At 41.3% G+C, this 17,834-nt stretch overlaps 2 protein-coding genes across 2 annotated transcripts; both read right to left on the bottom strand.

The window, feature by feature from the left end:
* Nucleotides 1-124: 124 nt before the first annotated feature.
* Nucleotides 125-2,924, bottom strand: LOC112572598 (tryparedoxin-like). Its single transcript, XM_025252345.1, has 3 exons — nt 2,763-2,924; nt 927-1,123; nt 125-490 (listed from the first exon to the last, which is right to left on the bottom strand). Exons 1-3 carry the CDS (start codon nt 2,854-2,856, stop codon nt 350-352), a joined length of 432 nt encoding a protein of 143 aa, XP_025108130.1. The 5' UTR covers nt 2,857-2,924; the 3' UTR covers nt 125-349.
* A 9,059-nt stretch (nt 2,925-11,983) lies between these two features.
* LOC112561997 (STIP1 homology and U box-containing protein 1-like) lies at nt 11,984-17,656 on the bottom strand. The gene is made up of 7 exons (XM_025234921.1): nt 17,441-17,656; nt 16,235-16,433; nt 15,686-15,851; nt 14,619-14,694; nt 14,251-14,307; nt 14,040-14,156; nt 11,984-13,106 (listed from the first exon to the last, which is right to left on the bottom strand). Exons 1-7 carry the CDS (start codon nt 17,528-17,530, stop codon nt 12,981-12,983), a joined length of 831 nt encoding a protein of 276 aa, XP_025090706.1. The 5' UTR covers nt 17,531-17,656; the 3' UTR covers nt 11,984-12,980.
* Nucleotides 17,657-17,834: the final 178 nt, after the last annotated feature.

Genomic DNA, 17,834 nt, shown 5'->3' with positions numbered 1-17,834 from the left:
CAGTAAATACATGTATACACAAGCAAAATGAAAACCTATGCTCTCGCTCTCTCTCTCTCACACACACACACATTGTTCAAAATAAATAATCCTATATGTACACGTACAGTTTACTGACTAGGTATTTGTGACAAGAGTCTTTATTATCTTTGACGTGTTGACAAAGCTGTGCTCTACCTACGAGTTCAATTCTCGCTGGTGTCTGCAGAGTGACAGACCACGTCACGCTCTATTTAAAGAATATAAGAGATCTACTTAACGACAAGAGATTTGACTTCAATAAACAACAACTTTTTCTTAATTTCTAACATCAGTGCTAACTCTCCGCCTAGGCAATGACTAGCAGGTCTTATCGCCAGGGGAAGTTATTTCCGTCAGGATCGGCATCAATCTTCTGGCGGCCGTCGGAAGCGATCGTCTCCCCTGTGAGGCCATCAACAAGAATCAGGGTGGGGATACCCCGCAGACCGTATTTCTCGCCAAGAGTGGTCTGTCAACATAAAAACAATTTCAAAATCAACAGCATAGGGAAAAAGTAAGTGATTTCCCTGTCTGAAGTAAGTACACTCATTCGACTACTAATTCCATAATAAGTCTGTCCACCTCACACAGTCTCTCTGTCCAACTCGTCGCATAAATGTGGCCTTGCGGACCTTGACGTCACTACACCTTACCTTAACGTCACTACACCTTACCCTGACGTCACTACACCTTACCTTGACATCACTACACCTTACCTTGACGTCACTATACCTTACCTTGACATCACTACACCTTACCTTGACGTCACTATACCTTACCTTGACATCACTACACCTTACCTTGACGTCACTACACCTTACCTTGACATCACTACACCTTACCTTGACGTCACTACACCTTACCCTGACGTCACTACACCTTACCCTGACGTCACTACACCTTACCTTGACATCTGAGCCGAAGCCCACAGTCAGCCAGGGCATCTCGCTGTAGTAGTCGTCAAAGCTCTGCTGGTCACGGTCGGAGCTGAGGAAGACGACCTCGAACTTCTTTCCGGCCGCTTTACAGGCTTTGTAACACTCCGCCAGCTTGGGTGTGAACCCGCGGCACGGGGGACACCAGTGGGCCGAGAAGTAGAGGCCTGCACGAGTAGAATGAAGTTATCATCGGTGATGTGGGTGTGAAGGGATGAAAGGAGATGGAGGTAGTGTGTGGGCGTAGTCAGACAAGGTTATGGAGGTTGCGAGTGGCGGACATCTTGCTACAAGGTGTAGCGCACACAATGATGTATTTAGATACAGTTTTCTGTAATGGTCAGTGATGTGCACTTTCTTCACATCGTAAATTTAAATTCAACGAAAAGTTTCAGCTCGCTGAAAACCTGAGTTTAACACCTGCTTGCCGCACCCGGAGTACACCAAATACCGTCCCTCAGGGAGCTGGGAGGGTAAGTTTATACCCCTTGGGTTTATATCCCTTGGGTGGGTGGTTGGTTGATCCCGATCTGATTTTTTTCCTGTGAACCCCAGTTCTGTACTCAATGAATGCGTTTGACTCATTTCTGGTTAGTGCATTTAGTGACCGGGCTTTGTCGTTTGGTGCTGGATGGAGGGTCGGGGTAGGTATGCCGCTGGTATTGTAAGTCCAATCTCTAGGGGGCTAGTCACTGTGTGATCTGTAGGGTGGCTGTAATTATAAGATGTAAAAAATAAGATAGGTGTTTGCAAGAGGTCTTAACCCTGTAACACACTTCCATACAGTCTCAGAGATAACAGTTGCTGAATCATCATCTACTGCCGGCAGCTTTCTGAGTCTGGCTACACTGTTGTATGTGGGTAATATTCGTCACAACAATGTGCTACACTAAACAATGTGCTACACTGTTGTATGTGAGTAGTATTCAGTCACAACAATGTGCTACACTGTTGTATGTGAGTACGCGCACAGAAATGTGCTACACTGTTGTATGTGAGTAATATTTAGTCACAACAATGTGCTACACTGTAAACAATGTGCTACACTGTTGTATGTGACTAATATTTAGTCACAACAATGTGCTACACTGTAAACAATGTGCTATACTGTTGTATGTGACTATTACATATATTCAGTCACAACAATGTTGCTACTCCTGTTCTTTGTCTTCTCTCACTCTCCCTGGCTCTGTTAGAGATAAGGACAAAGAGATGTATGTAGACATACACAAACCTATCGACATACAATACACGTGAACATGTATGAATATAACAGATCGATGTCCCGTGGCCTTACTGCCTAGTCTCTCCCGCCCCCTCCCTCTTGTAGTGCCCTTAGCTTTTCCTCCAGTTTGATGTTTCTGTTGATGTGTGCTTTTAGTTGGTCTGCAGCTGTTGTGGACTGTTTTCCTCTCTTGCCATTGTTGTTGTCTTCATCATCTAACGATCTCCAAGCCATGTCGACCGGCTGTCACTTTGCTGGATTAACTGTCGACTTTCTGAACTGTTCACCGCTGTCTGCTCTACCCACCATTTGCCTCTCAGCACTCTTCCTGCTTTAGATGGCGGGTGTAGGTGAGTCAGCAAGTGTGGACTTGATTCTCTGATCTCTTGTCTACATCCTGCCTGTATCTTCACTGTCACTGTCTGATGCGACTTGTGTGACAGTCATGTCAGCGCCAAAGATGATGCCACTATACTATTTGCATGTCATGTAACATGATCATTTAACACATGTAAACGTAAACACAGGAAAACACGAGCAGCAGACACTGTAAAGTGTAACTATCCCCATGAGCCACTCACCCACCACGTAACCGTCCTCGGCAAACGTCTGGACGTCGACAGGCCCGTGTTTGCCCTGCACCGTGTCGCCGAGGAGGGCCTTCAAAGCCGACATGGTGACAAATGTTAGCTGCTGAGGTCGTCGTTGGCCGCCTGGCAGACAGTTGCCGGGTCACACCGTCGTGGTGTTATGTACTGGCTACCACCCGGGCGGAAACCCACCCCATTGGGCTGCCAGGCGAGGTGAAGGTCGTGTGCTATAGATCGCAAACGTCAGCTTGCGCAAGACACGCGCGCGTGTGTGTGTCTGTGTGTGTGTGGGGGGGCGGGGTGCACGGATGATACCAGCAGCCACCACTGTTATCTGAGAGCTTGACACAAAGAGGATACCAAGAGCCATCACTATTATGAGAGCTTCACACAAAGAGGATAACAACATCCACCACTGCTCTATGGGAGCTTGAAGCAGGGAGGATAACAAGTGGCAGGAAAGTAAAGCCGCGCTGACCGGGATGTGAACGCGGCGGCGCTCCTCTGAAACGAGTATCGGTGGTCGTGCGAGGCCTGGAGCAGGCAGGGAGGGGGAGCTTAAATGGACTGATTTTGTTTTTAAAAAAAGATGAATCATGTTAGGAAAAATATAATTTTCGTATAAGGACATCTGTAGGACACCAGTCCTCTGCTAGTAAACACGCTAGAGTCTCAGTCCGTGTATTACAGGGACACTGTCACGTGCACTCTACAGCGCCTTTCAGACGAGGAACATAATAAATAAAAACACAGACAACAATTTAAATTTAAAAAAAAATATATAATATAATTTAAAAATCAAAATAAAAGAAGAAAACAAAAAAAATAAATAAACACAATACAAAACGATTCCTAATTTTCCAACCCCACAATTCGTACACACGTTTCTTCCAACAGTTTCAAAAGTATTCAATCCTCTCGTCCAGTTTCTCTCAAAGTCTCCACTTGAAACGGCACACTGTTTCCGCTTCTAAGATACACCATATATCAACATGAAAAGTACACAAAGTTTCCACTTCTTCTTGATTGAAGTTATATCCCAAAGAAAATCCACAAGAAAATCCACAAGAAAATCCAAAAGTAAATCCACAAGAAAACCTCACAAGAAAACCTCACAAGAAAACCTCACAAGAAAACTCACAAGAAAAAAAATCCACAGTAAAACTCAACAGGTTCAATGCTCACAAAAGTACAAACAAGTATGGTACTTCAAGTCGGTTCAGGACTTGTACACACAATTCAAGTCTGGTCAGGACTTGTACACATAATCCAAATCTGGTCAGGACTTGTACAACACAATACAAGTCTGGTCAGGACTTGTACACACAATCCAAGTCTGGTCAGGACTTGTACACACAATCCAAGTCTGGTCAGGACTTGTACACACACAATACAAATCTGGTCAGGATTTGTACAACAACACCAAGTCCGTCAAGACTGGTTACAAACAAAAACAGTCCGCTCCGGACGCACTGACAACACCAAGAAAACTCCTCCCTTCTCCCCGCTCCCGTCAAGGAAAAACCCCAATCAAACCACACACATCCAACACACTATCACACTCTTTCCTTTGTTCAAAGTAACCACCAAACAACCTATCAACAGAACTTAATTAACACAAAGACCGGCCGGCCATCCTCGTATGGCGCGGCACGCCTCAGACTGTTGACACTAACAGCCTCAGTGATAGCTGTCTTTACCACCTCACCCGAACAATTACTTTTACTAATTAAAAAAAACATTTTAAAAAATACATCTCAACAGGTTTGTGACAGACACAATCATCTGGGGGCGCATTTGCAATGACCAGCTAACCCAGGGAGGTAGAGGGAGGAGAGTAAGAAGGGGCGTTGGTGGACGGAGAAGGGGCTGGTCGGGGTGGATCCCTAGGACGGATGGGAACACATGCCAGCCTCACCCTTCTCTCTTCTAGCCTCAGTCGGAAGAAGTTCCACACCTATTCATAGGAAACACTGAAGATGAGTTCTGGGACAACAACACTGACCTCTGACCTTAGAGCTGAGTACAGCGGTGACACTGCTGGGGAGAAGATCTGACCACCTGTAGTTTTGTAATCACTGTTGTGACTCATGGTCGTCACTTTCTTTATTAATTTGTCAATTTAATTATAGTTTTCAGTTTAATTAAAGTATCATTATATTTATTTGTCAAATTGTAACGTTTATTTTTTAATATCTAAGAGTCGTCTGTTTGCATACAATGTGAACTGATAGCTTGTTGTTTTGCTCTATTGACAGAGTATTTGAGGTTGGTATTAAGAGTAATGTGTATTAAGACCTACAGACTACAGGCTTCTCTAGTTTTCAACAAACTCTATCAGGCCGGACTATGAGCCAGAAGTGGAATGTGTGTGGGCAGCACCTGGACACCAGGACTGACACCTTTACGACTTTGTGTTGCCGCCCGACCACCTGTCAGGTGCAACGTACTCTTGGAAAGGGGCTCTGCCATTAGGTGGTGTAGAACTGTAGATGCTAGAAGCTGTTGTAGCTTGAGTTTTAGACCAAACAGCAGAATATCATCAGAGAAAGGTGCTGCGGTTGCTTGTCTGCATCAGGGTGCAATCGATGTGACAGAGAACAAATTCTCTAAAAAAAAAGGTTTAATTTTATTCATCCCTTTTTTTGACACTTCTGGTCGTAAATTCATAATGAGCTCTTGTAGAAAACCACTTTTGTACTATTTGTTTAGCAGCAAACATATAGTCAGTGCGGTTTTACTTGTTGGTTCTTTTGTAATAGAGAAGAGAACCATTGAAAGTACCTGCCGAGGTGTTCGGTGGACAGGATATAGCAATAAATATGTCACCCGGTGGGATCAGATTAGCAGGATGGACAAAGGTGCAAAAAAAAAAAACCAGTTTCCTACTTAAACACATCAAAGGCCTGGGTGCGGTGACACTTGATAGTTGTCAGTAAAATGAGAAAGAGAGAAGAGAGAAGAGAACGATTGAAAGGACTGGAGCGGATCCCTGCCAGCTCTGTCTCTGGTCTTTAGCACGTGACAGTCACGCTTGGTGAGGTCTGTAGCCGGGAAGGCAAGGGAAAAACCTGAGTGGGTGAGCTTGTGTGGAAAGAAGGAATATTACACTTGATGTACATTCATCTAGGTTATAATATTCATTCGTCACCAAAAATCGTTGTATACGAATAGAATGGCATTATTGTCTGTGGACATAAATAGTAATATGTAAACATAGGTTTATTGTTAAAATTTTGAGTTAAGTGTGGATTAAAATGGAGTTAAGCCTAAATGTATAATTATTCCAATATTCTGTTGATAAAAGCTTCTCTTTTGGGAGGCGAGGTGGGTGGTTGGTGGTCGGGTGGGTGGTGGTGTGGTGGTGGTGGTTAGGGCGCACCATAGCCTTGCGCCGACCTCGTTCACGTTAATAACGTTATGTTATCGAAGAGCCTCAGTGACTGCTTCTGTGATGCATTGATCAACAATTTAGCAAGTTTAGCAGCCACACTATATATATGCGTGATGATATCTCGGAAAAGTCAGATCACAGACAGTTCTTGCACGAACAGTTTTCCGAATGCTGTCAACACTTCGCGAACTACATGTATGAGTGGATGGAAAACTGCTGTACAAAGCCTACTTCAACTCTGGGATGATCTTCGCAAAGTTAATAAATTGTGAGACTAAATGTTCCACACTAGCAGACGAAACCGCGACTGCTTAGAAAACCTCTTTTCTGTTATATGAGGACAAGGAAGACATTGAATATCCGAATGTCCACCAGGTTACCGTCTTTCTGTGTCTGTGATGGGGATTGATGTGGTGCTGTGCAGTCTCGTCATGCAGTGAGAAGCAATACATTGAAGACGGAGATGCTTCTATTTGATTGAGCACATCAGAGTCAGCGCACTCGGCAATGTCTATGCAAATGTGAGCTCATAATGATGTAAAATCGTTACTTTTCACCAATTTGTGAGGACTCATCGAGGACAAATTTTTCGCTTTAATGTGGTTACATCCCACAAAGTTCAAAGAAAAGTGTCCCGCATGGACAGACATTCACTTACCGGAAGCAAGGAAACTGTCCGAGATACTACATTGTACATCAAGCAGTCAGCACAGTCTCATAGATAGACTGTCCACCTAACACCATCACTGCTGATGCCTAGTGGCCAAATTGAATATTATAGATTGAAAACAGGCTCCTACAGGTGGACCGAGTGAGAGCTCACTTTCTGTAATGTTTTGAACGAGATCGAGTTCCTATATGTCCCCACATACCAACAGCGTTTGTTCATTGTTTTAAAGATACGGCTACATCTGCTTTTGCAGAAACAATGAACACTTTCTCAATGTCGCGAGGTAAAATGGACAAACAGGAAACTTAAACATCGTAATATACTGTACATATTTATATTTACACAGTTTGGGGTTTAAAGGGGTTACAATATAACAACCATACTTCTGTGTGAATAAAGTCTGTCCGGGGCTGATTACTGAAAAACCAATGTTTAGTTTGACTGAACACTTTTTGGTCTTGTTGTCTATTTGTGTGTGTTAGTGTTTTCAGTGGCATGTGTGTGTCAGTGTGCATCTGTGTGTCAGTACGTGTGTTGAATTTGCATTAGTCAGTAGCTGATAATGAGAACCTAGGACACCTCAGCACACCAAGCCTTCTCTAAATGAGCTAACAGATGTATTTCAATGGTCATGTAAGTACAGACCGCCACTGATACGGAGAGCTGGCCAGAACCGCCGCCAAGGGAACAGGCGCGGGCATAGTACAGGTTGTCTTGCACGACCTGTGTGGATGTGTCAAGTGTGGGTGTCAGTGTTGGTGTATCTGTGTCAGTGTGTTTCTGTCAGTACAATACCTTCTCCAGAAGCTGATAGACAAGTAGGCACACCCAATCGTCTCTAATCAGCTAATTTAATTGTATTGTGTTTAGGCACGTTTGTGTGTGTGCATGTGGTCGAAGATTCCGTGTCGACTTACCTTAGGTGAGTACTTACGGCTAAAATAAATAAGATACAATATTACTTATTTCTTCCTCCTCTCTGTCACGTGTGCCAGACCCCCAGTTTCATTCACGTGTTTGCTGCTTCATGCTGTGATGAATGTTATATTTTAAATTATATCCATTCACTTTATCTAAATTGTTGAGTTGTGCTTGTATCATCTAATTCAAAAATGCCAGTCGGCATTTGAAGCCTGTACCTTACGGCTATTGGATGTTGCTGTGGACAGGTTCACCACAGTTGACAAGATACTGAAACTGTTGTCAAAACACACGCTCGCTGCAGTTTGAGCAAATCAGGCACACCATTAAAGTCTCGAATGGAATCTCAGGCACTTGCCCTCCGACTATTGACGGCGAAACCAAAACATTTTCTAATTCTTGAATGAATAATAACCAATCCATAATCCTAATGAGTCAATCAAGGCCATGAAATTTTCAAGAAAGCAGGATCTTGGAACCGTAAATAAGTAAGTGGGTTGATACAGTGAAACCTGTCAGCACTTCAGCTGTGCGGTTAGAGTGTTTGAGAGAAAAGGCGTCACACCTCATCTCTAAAGACGTTACATGGGTGCAAAATTTGTCTATTTGGCTTAAACTCACATCCAAATATTTTCAACAAATCCCAAATGTTGGCAAAGAAAGAAGGTGCAAGAAGGAAACTTCGGTGTTTCCGCTTGCCCTTACTGTCCTGACGTCTGTGTTGTTAGAGATCCACCTGAACAGTTTGCCGTTTGTTTTCAGATGTCAGTAGATATAAAACTAACCTTAAATTTTTAGCCTCCCAAGCATTAACATAATCCACTACGACCGTACCTGCGATCACGACGCTTGATAAGTAGTGTATCACGTACTTCACCCACCATGTATTCGTCACGTTGTGCACAGTCACATTGCCCGCAGATCAACCAATCAGAGAGAGAGAGAATGGACAGTAGATTATCGGAACTTGACATCGCTCTACTAGTGTTACTAACAACTGCTACGCACAAATTTAGAATGGCACTTTGCCAGCGAAATTTTGAAGTATTTGAGGCTGAAATTTTTACAGTCTAGGTTTATATCCAGTACAAATCTACGACATCTTGCAAAGACACAAAACCATCCATGGGTCTTTAACCTCTCGTGGAGAACACGTTTGAAGTGACTTACGAGAAGGAAAGAGGTACACCATTTTGTCTTTAAGATGAACGACGGTGATGCACGAGAGGTCACTTTGAGCAGGTGGCAATAATTCCCAAGGGCGCATGAGAACATGAGATGGTTTTAGGGCCGGACTAAAATAGTTAAACTCAGCTTTACCCATACTGTATAGTATGCTATATCTAATACTGGCGGCGGCCGGTCAGAGACAGGACGGGTCGCCTCTTGCCCAGGTCTGCTCTTAGTGTGTGGAAAGTTTCCCACATCTCGTTAGAAGCGCGGAGCTCTATAAGCGCGTCATGAACGCACGATTGAGCCCTTGATGTCGATTTTCTCATCACATGCCACACACCTCCATATGCCTTTTTTAAGTCAATAAAGTTGTGTAAAAGAAAATTCAGCTGGTGTTGTAGATGAGGAAACAGGAAACAGCCTCACGTCTTCCGCGGTGGTGTTGATGTGATTTTGAATTGCATTAGTTTGTTTTATTTGCTGCATCTCTGCATTTGTTCCAGTTTGCTCGCTTTTCTCTTGAATGGTATGGCTCAGATGGTTGTGCTTCCTACCTAGTTTTAACTTTGTCGGGGATAATCTCACTTTTCATGCGGCGCCGGTTACCATGTTTATCTGCACCTTAGGTGTGGTGACTCAGGGAGAACACGGTAGGGTAGTTAACACGGGAGGGTAAACAAGGTGTGTGTTGTGCCGCGCTGTTGTCGAAGGGCGACGATCATTCGATGTCAAACCTTGCAGTGCTGTGCAGGTCAGCCCGCCCACCCGTGTTCAGCGATGCGCGGCAGCTGTTGCCAGACAACCCCACAAACACAGCCGCTTCTCTAAGGGGGACACGGTGCGAGCTAAGGTCTCTGAGGGAGGCTGCGCGTGCCCAGGAACGATGCAGGTCAAGTGTGTGTAAACAAACACATGGCAACGCCTGGTCCAATGCAACTTCATTGTACCCGCATCCTTCTCTGTTTTTGTCAACAGACCTGCATCTCGCAATAAATGAAAAATACAATCAATGGAATACGACATTCCGTCTCGTGCACCTCTCAAGTCGCTGACATTACTGACTGTTCTTCAATGGGTCTCTTTACAGAACTATTTATTGACACCTTGTGGTTGACAATGTTGTCTAGATGATAGATTTTCTCGCCGTACTGTGTAGTCGACAAAACTATTTGTAGTACGATAGCCTTCCCAAATGTCATGACTGTTCCACACCTTATGGATAAACTGTCAACGCTCCTGACTTCTCCACAAAAACCCTGTTAGTCTGTATAAACCCTGGGCGAGGAAGGCAATGTCGTGCCTTTCAGTATTGTTACAACATCACTGACACCACACAGCAGACTTCCCTCACCTTTATTAACCATTAATAAAACATCTACAAACGGCGTGAGAGGGATGCAAGGTGACAACACCAATCTCTAGCTGTTCACTTCACACACATTCACCAATCTGACCAAAGTGACTCGGCTCCTTGTAGGACTCGTTACAAACACACCTACAGCGTGTACACAAACACCTCTGCCCGCCACTGCCATTCACTCTTGAATACGAAAATACTAACTCCCTACCACCCAAATACGAAAGTGAGCATGCACAAAACGAAAACATTTTACTTCTCCGTTCAAAGCAAAATGATGACAGGGAAACAATGTTCACATGCCCCAGACTGACTGCGATCTAGGTGTGCACAGTCTCTTCAACCTTCCGTTCACCCCCGATGATTAAAGGTTTTGTCTTTGTCTCCCAAATACTCAGATTCTTCGATACCAGCCTTCTGCGCCTCTCTGTCCTGTTGTGCTCATAACAATAAAAAATGTGATTTGTACAGCGCATACTCACACTCGTATGGAGCGTGCTCTTAGCGTGGGACAAAACACCGACACTCATGAAGAACTGACGACCCGGTGAACAAAATTACTAAGACCTAATAAAAAAACAGAAAACGAAAAAAGGAATCGGGTAACAAGAGATATGAGTGTGATTCATCAGAGGAAGACAAGTAGCAACCAAAGAAAAAAAGGGAGCGAGTTGAAAAAGGAAGTAGGATTCTGCTGCACTGTTAGCGTAACATGTCAAATGATATTGGTTTTCGTGACATTATACAATATTCAATGGGTGGGTAGCGGCGACATATGAAGGAGAGAGTTCTACTGTTTTGCTGCACAGTAACTGAAACTCCTGTGACCGCAGGTTGTTCTGATGACAGCAATAGTGAGGAGACGGAGCAGGCGAAGCGCGCAGGTGTCTGGCTGGAATGTAGGGGAAGAGAAGTTCGGAGAATGCTGCCAAATCATCATCTTCAAGGGCACTACTTACGCACCCCAGTGATTGCACGTAAGTGAACCAAACTCAAAATATCGCTCAGTGATTTTATGTTGAGCTAAACAAGCTCACTCACTACTGCAAACAAATCTCATATCTGTAGAGAAATCCCGAGCTGCAGACCAACATTGAACCTGCGACCCGCACTGAGAAGTGTTAACAAACTAAGCTCCATATTGAGAGACCCAACTCCTGCAGACAAAGCTCTCCACGGTAATAAAAGCAGCAAACTGCTCATTAATTGAGGTTTCAGATTCATGTAAGATTATCAAATTCTTATTATATTATGGCACTCCTGGAAAAGATGTAATGTATTAATACTATTATTTACAAACAAGCAGCACACTACTTGCCACTGAAAGATAACTTGTATACAATAGGAAAAACCCTCTGAGAAAAACACATTGTTACAAGTTCAATTAAAAAAACTCTTGCATAAAAAAGTTGAAAATATTGGAAGAAAAAAATTGTGTAAAAGCAGTTGCAAATAACTATTATTTTGTAAAACTGCAGGACTTCTGTGCAACAAAGAAAAAGCAGCTGAGGGAACACCTAGATCTACACAGTGTCTCACAAAGATGTTGCTGTCAAAATACATTTTACACCACACAGAAAATATTATCCAAAATATGGTCAATACCACCCTTCTACTGCATTATCATGTCTGTTACTTTCTATGACAATACAAAAATACTCACCTGAATGTAATTTCCAAACTACAAACAACACACAAAGTGAATTACGATTTAATACTTGGTGTCATCTGTTGTCTTTGTGTTTTTTCTGTATGAATCACATTTCTATTGTGTACAAAGTTGCAACTAGCTCTACAATTTAAGTAAACATTTAAAGATATAAGCCAGCCTCATTCCCTCTTAGTTTAAATGGAAACAGATAAATGACAACTTGCAAGAATTAAAAATATAACAGATAAAAAAGCAACAACAGAAAGAAAAGAAAGAATTATTAGAATGTTCAAGGCCAACAACACAGAAGATTTAGTCTAGTGATTAGTTCTGATGTCTCTTCCATGCATCATATCATGCCAATATAAAATGTATGCACAAAGGCATACAACACATATCCACACAGTCAACACTTCTTGTAAATGCTAATCCTTATAATCACTTCGACAAAGGACACATGAACTCAGGGTCTTAGGCCATCTATGCTTTAAGCAGATATACACATCCTATTTCCTTTGGATCATCACAGCATGTTACTAGAAAAAGCATGTTTTTATTATTTGCTTGTCACAGCTTTGCATGCTAGTTCTAAGCAAGGAATCTATTTAAATAAATAAAGGAGACTATGAAACAGCCACACTATATAGGACGTCAAGATGGCATTGGCTGAGTCTTACTACACGCACTCCTAACACAGTCTTGCTTGCATGCCTTTGCTGTCCACGTGCTAAACACATTAGCCACACAAACATGTCATAATACTACCATGACAATTAATAGAAAGTACTGGGTTGAAGATTTACAAAGACCTTTATTCTGACCTATAACAATTGAGCACAGAAAACATAGTTCCAACAACCCAGACCTTTTTTGATACTAAGAAATGTGCTTACTGTGTATCTTACAATAAAAAGACTTCACTATGACCTATGAGCCATGACCATGAGATCACACCACAGGCTCTGTAGCTACCACAGTGTGGAATGGGATAAGGCAGCAGTGAGAAAAGGCGACATCATGAATACTGATGCTTGAAGCTGAAATCAGTAGTCCTCAGCCCAAGGGTTTGCCTCTAAAAAGTTGTCAATGACCTCCTTCATGGCTAGGTTGGGTATCAGCTGATCTTGGGTTAGGTCCATTCTTGTCACTGGATCAAAGTGACCAACTCTCTGGCAAACAGGAAGTCATGTCCTTGCTTCAGAAAGGGTTGTAACAACTCATTAAAAGAGGCTACAAGGATCACTGCCGACTGATTTGTTAATTAACCCCACTTATGCTAAAGATGGCTCCAGATTGCATCCTCATCTTGCTCTTTGCACAGAGAAAGAGATTTTTAACTTACTGCTATTCTTTACACTTCAGGGTTTCTTGCTCAGAATTTTTTTTTAAACTCTATGTGGACAAGTAAGCTGCAAGGAGTTAAGCTGTTTAGATAATGTTAGGCCGCCACACAAAATTATCTTTAGGTCAGGCATGTCTGATTGGATCTACATGTTCTTGTCTTTATGTCATACATGTCTACTTGGATCTGCATGTTATTGTCCGTCTTGAGCTTGTTTCCTGGCTTCTTTCTTCTGTGCCACAACTCCTTATCTATGTTTGTCAATTGGATCTTTTTCACAGACTTCTCTGTATCATTTTGTTTTGCAACAACATTATTCAGTAAACAGTGAAATAGCTCAAGAGATAAACGTCTACTATTGGATCATTTACAAAACTATAATTCTACCTCTCCTGAAACGGGAAAAAACCCAAAATAAACTAGATTTTTACAGATTGGAAAGTCCCTCCCGTTTTATGACCTGAATGCACTCTCCTTCTGAATGTCTTTCTGTGCCTTTTCTTGATCTCATTTATTTTATTACTTTGTTATTGTTATTATTACTTATAAACCATAGAACAGTATTCTCACCAGATGGAGGCTGCTACAAACTACATGTAATTCTAGACTGTAAGTGCTGCCTGAGACTACAAACAACTATTTATAGAATTTGTAGACCTTCACTACTAACATAATTGTTTAAAAAAATATGCTATCCTAAACACTACGTGAAACACAAAAATCTGTAAATTAAATGTCATTCAAACACAATAATACAAACCTGTAAATGCTCAATAATGTCTTTTTTGTCATATGTAATCCCACTTGGAGTGATCACAGGTTCACGCATGATTTCAAAACTGATTCGCCCACAAAGGTTGTCAGGCACTTCTCGTTTCTGTGGGAGAAAGAAAATTAACAAGGTTAATGAACTGATAGGATGTGAATGAGCAGTCTAAAGGAAAGCATGGGTCATGAACTCCCCAACTTACCCGCCTCCTTTCATCAAGTTGTGCAAATAATTCATTGATCTCTTTTAGTCGCAGGTCCTGAAATTAGAAAAAAAAAAGTAACACTGAGCTCTGTTCATCCCGCCTGAATAATGTGAAAACAAAATGAGGGTACATCAGGTCCAAATAGAAAATCTAAATATCTTGCCATTCAACACTGTCAACTTGTTCTCAGTTGTGCGTGATTGAAAAACAAATGTCAGGTTAACATCCTTTACAACTAACTGTAGAAACAACTTACCCCGAACTGACATTTACAAAAGAGAAAAAAAGAAGAGCAGACACTTCAAAGCCAAACAGCTACTGAGGTATAATTTAAAGTTAGTATTAATCAGGTACAAACAACTTACATGGTCATATTCTATTCGCTCAGTTTCCTGTGTGGTATCTTTGTCATGACCTCCCTTTTTCACAGCTTCAATTTGCCTGGAAGTGCAAACACAAAAAAAAAGAGGTATCTCAATATAATTACAAAAATAACTTTCACCATTACAAAGTCTACAAATTTACTGATCTACAATTTACATCCATAGAGACTGTTGTTTCTGATGGTTGTAACATTTATACTAAAATAGCTTTGTGAACAAACTCAACATGTTTTATACAATTGTAAGGATTTTCTGCTTTCTGCAGCATGCAGCTGAGTAACTTGTTACTGAAAAAAGATTGAACTTTTACTTTAGTTGGGAAAGAATGGTTGGAGCTAGCTGAGGGGGTGAGAAGTACATGCAACACTTGCTATTCTAGAAGTCATGCGATATGATTTGCCTCCATCTGGCCCCACAAGTATCTCACCTCTCACCCTTGTGTTGAACCCTTCTTGTTGGAGAAAGGTTGAGGGTGGGGGGGAATTAGGCCTTTAAGCACATAACTGGCTTCAGAACTTATTCTTCTTTTTATTCCTTATCACCCCCAGTGGAGCATAGAACTCATTCTAGTAGCCCACATAAGATTATATTTTAAACAAAGTTTGGACTGTATACATAATAAATATTTATATCAAACGAATAAATTCCGTTTATTAGAAAATGCTATTAAAAAAACTATTTAAATAACATTCAGATAATATAACATCTATCAGAGATACACCTTGTGGCATAAGGCACATCTGTGATATATTGTAAGAAAATAAATATGCTGCTATATTATGTTATACGGTTTTCTTTACAGGGGGAAAAGGGGGCCATTAAAAAGTTATAAGATTAATTTTGTATTTGTTAATAAAAAGAGAAAAGGAGAGGAAAAACTAAGCTTAACAGATGACCGAGACAACACAGCCACTTTGTGAAGAATTTGATTCAGAAAGAACCTTCATATACCGAACAAACTAAAATGTTACCTCTTGGACCATGCATATCTTACAAAATAAATAAATCAAGAAAATTACCCACTACACTGCTGCTGTACCTTTCCTTACCTCTCTCTCTCTTCACTGACAAGTTTATTCAAGTAAGATTGGAGAGCAATCTCTTGTTGAATTCGCTTCTCTTCAATCATATTCCATCGTCGCTTTTTAGCGAGCCGCAGTGCACCAGTTACCTCGTCTCCAAAATTCAGTTTTTGCTCTTTTGCAAGATCATGGGCTGAAAGCATGACAAAACTGAAAGTTAATGTCAGCTTATACTTCGCAGTCTTTAAATGTCTGATGTCATGTCTACTTTGACACATCTAAAAATGAACTACACTGCATTTTATGCACTGAGATACAGTTTTCACACGTGCTCATATGTTTATTTCTATGGAAGTGTAGTTTTTGCATGATAAGTAATTGAGATAGTGTTAATATTAGAAAAGCTAAATAAGATTTGAACAAACAAAAGTGGTGGGAGGAAAGTCCACAAATACACATTCAGTATTGTTCTCATCACTGTAAACAGGTCAGAATGTTCCTTTCTTCTTGCATACATGTCACATTAATTTAAAATGCCCTTTACAAACATTAGACACTGGGGGAAAAATTTACGACCTTTCATAAGATGTGTGATTGCCTCATCATACATGCCCTTCTCAACCATTGCCTGGCCCAGGAAGAAGTGACCCTTGACCAAGGATCTGTCTAAGTCCAAGGCATGATGACAGTCTTGCACTGCAAGCTCCCAGCTACGCAACTTCAGGTAACATAATGCACGATTGGTGTAGTATGTTGGAGTAGCTGGGTTTTTTGTCTGAATGGAGGGAAAATACTATATATCATGGAGCCAAAATATGTTCTAGAGCAGTGATGCCCAACCTTTTTCGGCCTGCGGGCCATATCCATTTCGGACAGCCGTGTCGCGGGCCAGATCCATTTCAGACAGCCGTGTCGCGGGCCACTTCACTTCATTTTTTATTAGAAACAAGTTGTACTTTCCATTAATTATGTAGTAATTAGTGGGATATTTGAAGTTGTTTTCCCGAAACCAACTTCTGAATCTCCGGCCTCATCGTAGAGACACCAAGTCGGAGCACTGAATCGACATGTTCGTCCATCGAAAAAAAGATTGAGAGACGCCCCTACGTGGGGATAAATACTTCTTTCCTTTTTTTTTTTTCGTTTTTTGTATGTCTTCTTTTATTACTAACATGCCAATTTCCTGCACTGTGGGCAGAAGTTTCGCAGGCCGGATGGCACCGAGTCGCGGGCCGGATATGGCCCGCGGGCCGTAGGTTGTGCATCCCTGTTCTAGAGTATGTAATTAACCTTTCATGCATGGGTATCAATAGTATAAACATGTATTAACATGTAAGTTCATGGCTGTAACGTTAAAAAAAAATCACGAGTAATACAGTAGTAACAGCAGAACAATGTTTTAATCATAGTGTTGAAATATTTGCAGGCATTTGCTAACGTGTGCTCATGTACACACATGTGAGCTCGAACACACAGTTTTACAGATAAGGCACCTGCTAGCATGGAATATTCAATGACCGCTTTTTTTCGATTTCTGGAAAATTTCGTCAACAATTAAAAAAAAAAAAGCACAGGGATATCTACACTAGAATACATCATTGATGTTCATTTGAAAAAAAACAAAACAAAAAGCAATTACACGTTTTTTCTATCTGCCTATCACTATCTTCTATCCAAAGTACACGGAAACGAATTTATTTATAGTTCTCCCCAATCAATGTATCGATGAATATTTAGTCATAACTACATGTAATATTTTGTTTCTGCACAGACACCACTTACAATTGCTTTTGTGTAGCACTGTATTGCATCTTCATATTTCCTGGCAGCAAACAATCTATTACCTTGATTTTTTAAGTCAACGGAGCTCATGATGATAGGTTTCTGGTAAATATATTACTAAGACACACTGGAAACATCAATAGCTGTGGTTTCTGTTTACTGATTCATGTCACCGGAACTTTCCGCCATCACTTGTGGCCGTCAGGGAGGCATCATTAACTCTGTGCCTGCAGCAGCTGGATTTGACAATAGCTTTCACAAATAATTATACTATACTCTTAATAAATATGCTAACGACTAGCATACACTTATTCGCTTAAAATTTTATTAACAAACTATAATAAAATATGGCAATAAAAGGAATGATTATGAGACAAGGGATGGGAAAAAGTAT

This window comes from Pomacea canaliculata, linkage group LG1 (assembly GCF_003073045.1).
Source record: "Pomacea canaliculata isolate SZHN2017 linkage group LG1, ASM307304v1, whole genome shotgun sequence".
Lineage (NCBI taxonomy): Eukaryota > Metazoa > Mollusca > Gastropoda > Architaenioglossa > Ampullariidae > Pomacea > Pomacea canaliculata.
This window is presented reverse-complemented; position numbering and strand designations above follow the sequence as displayed.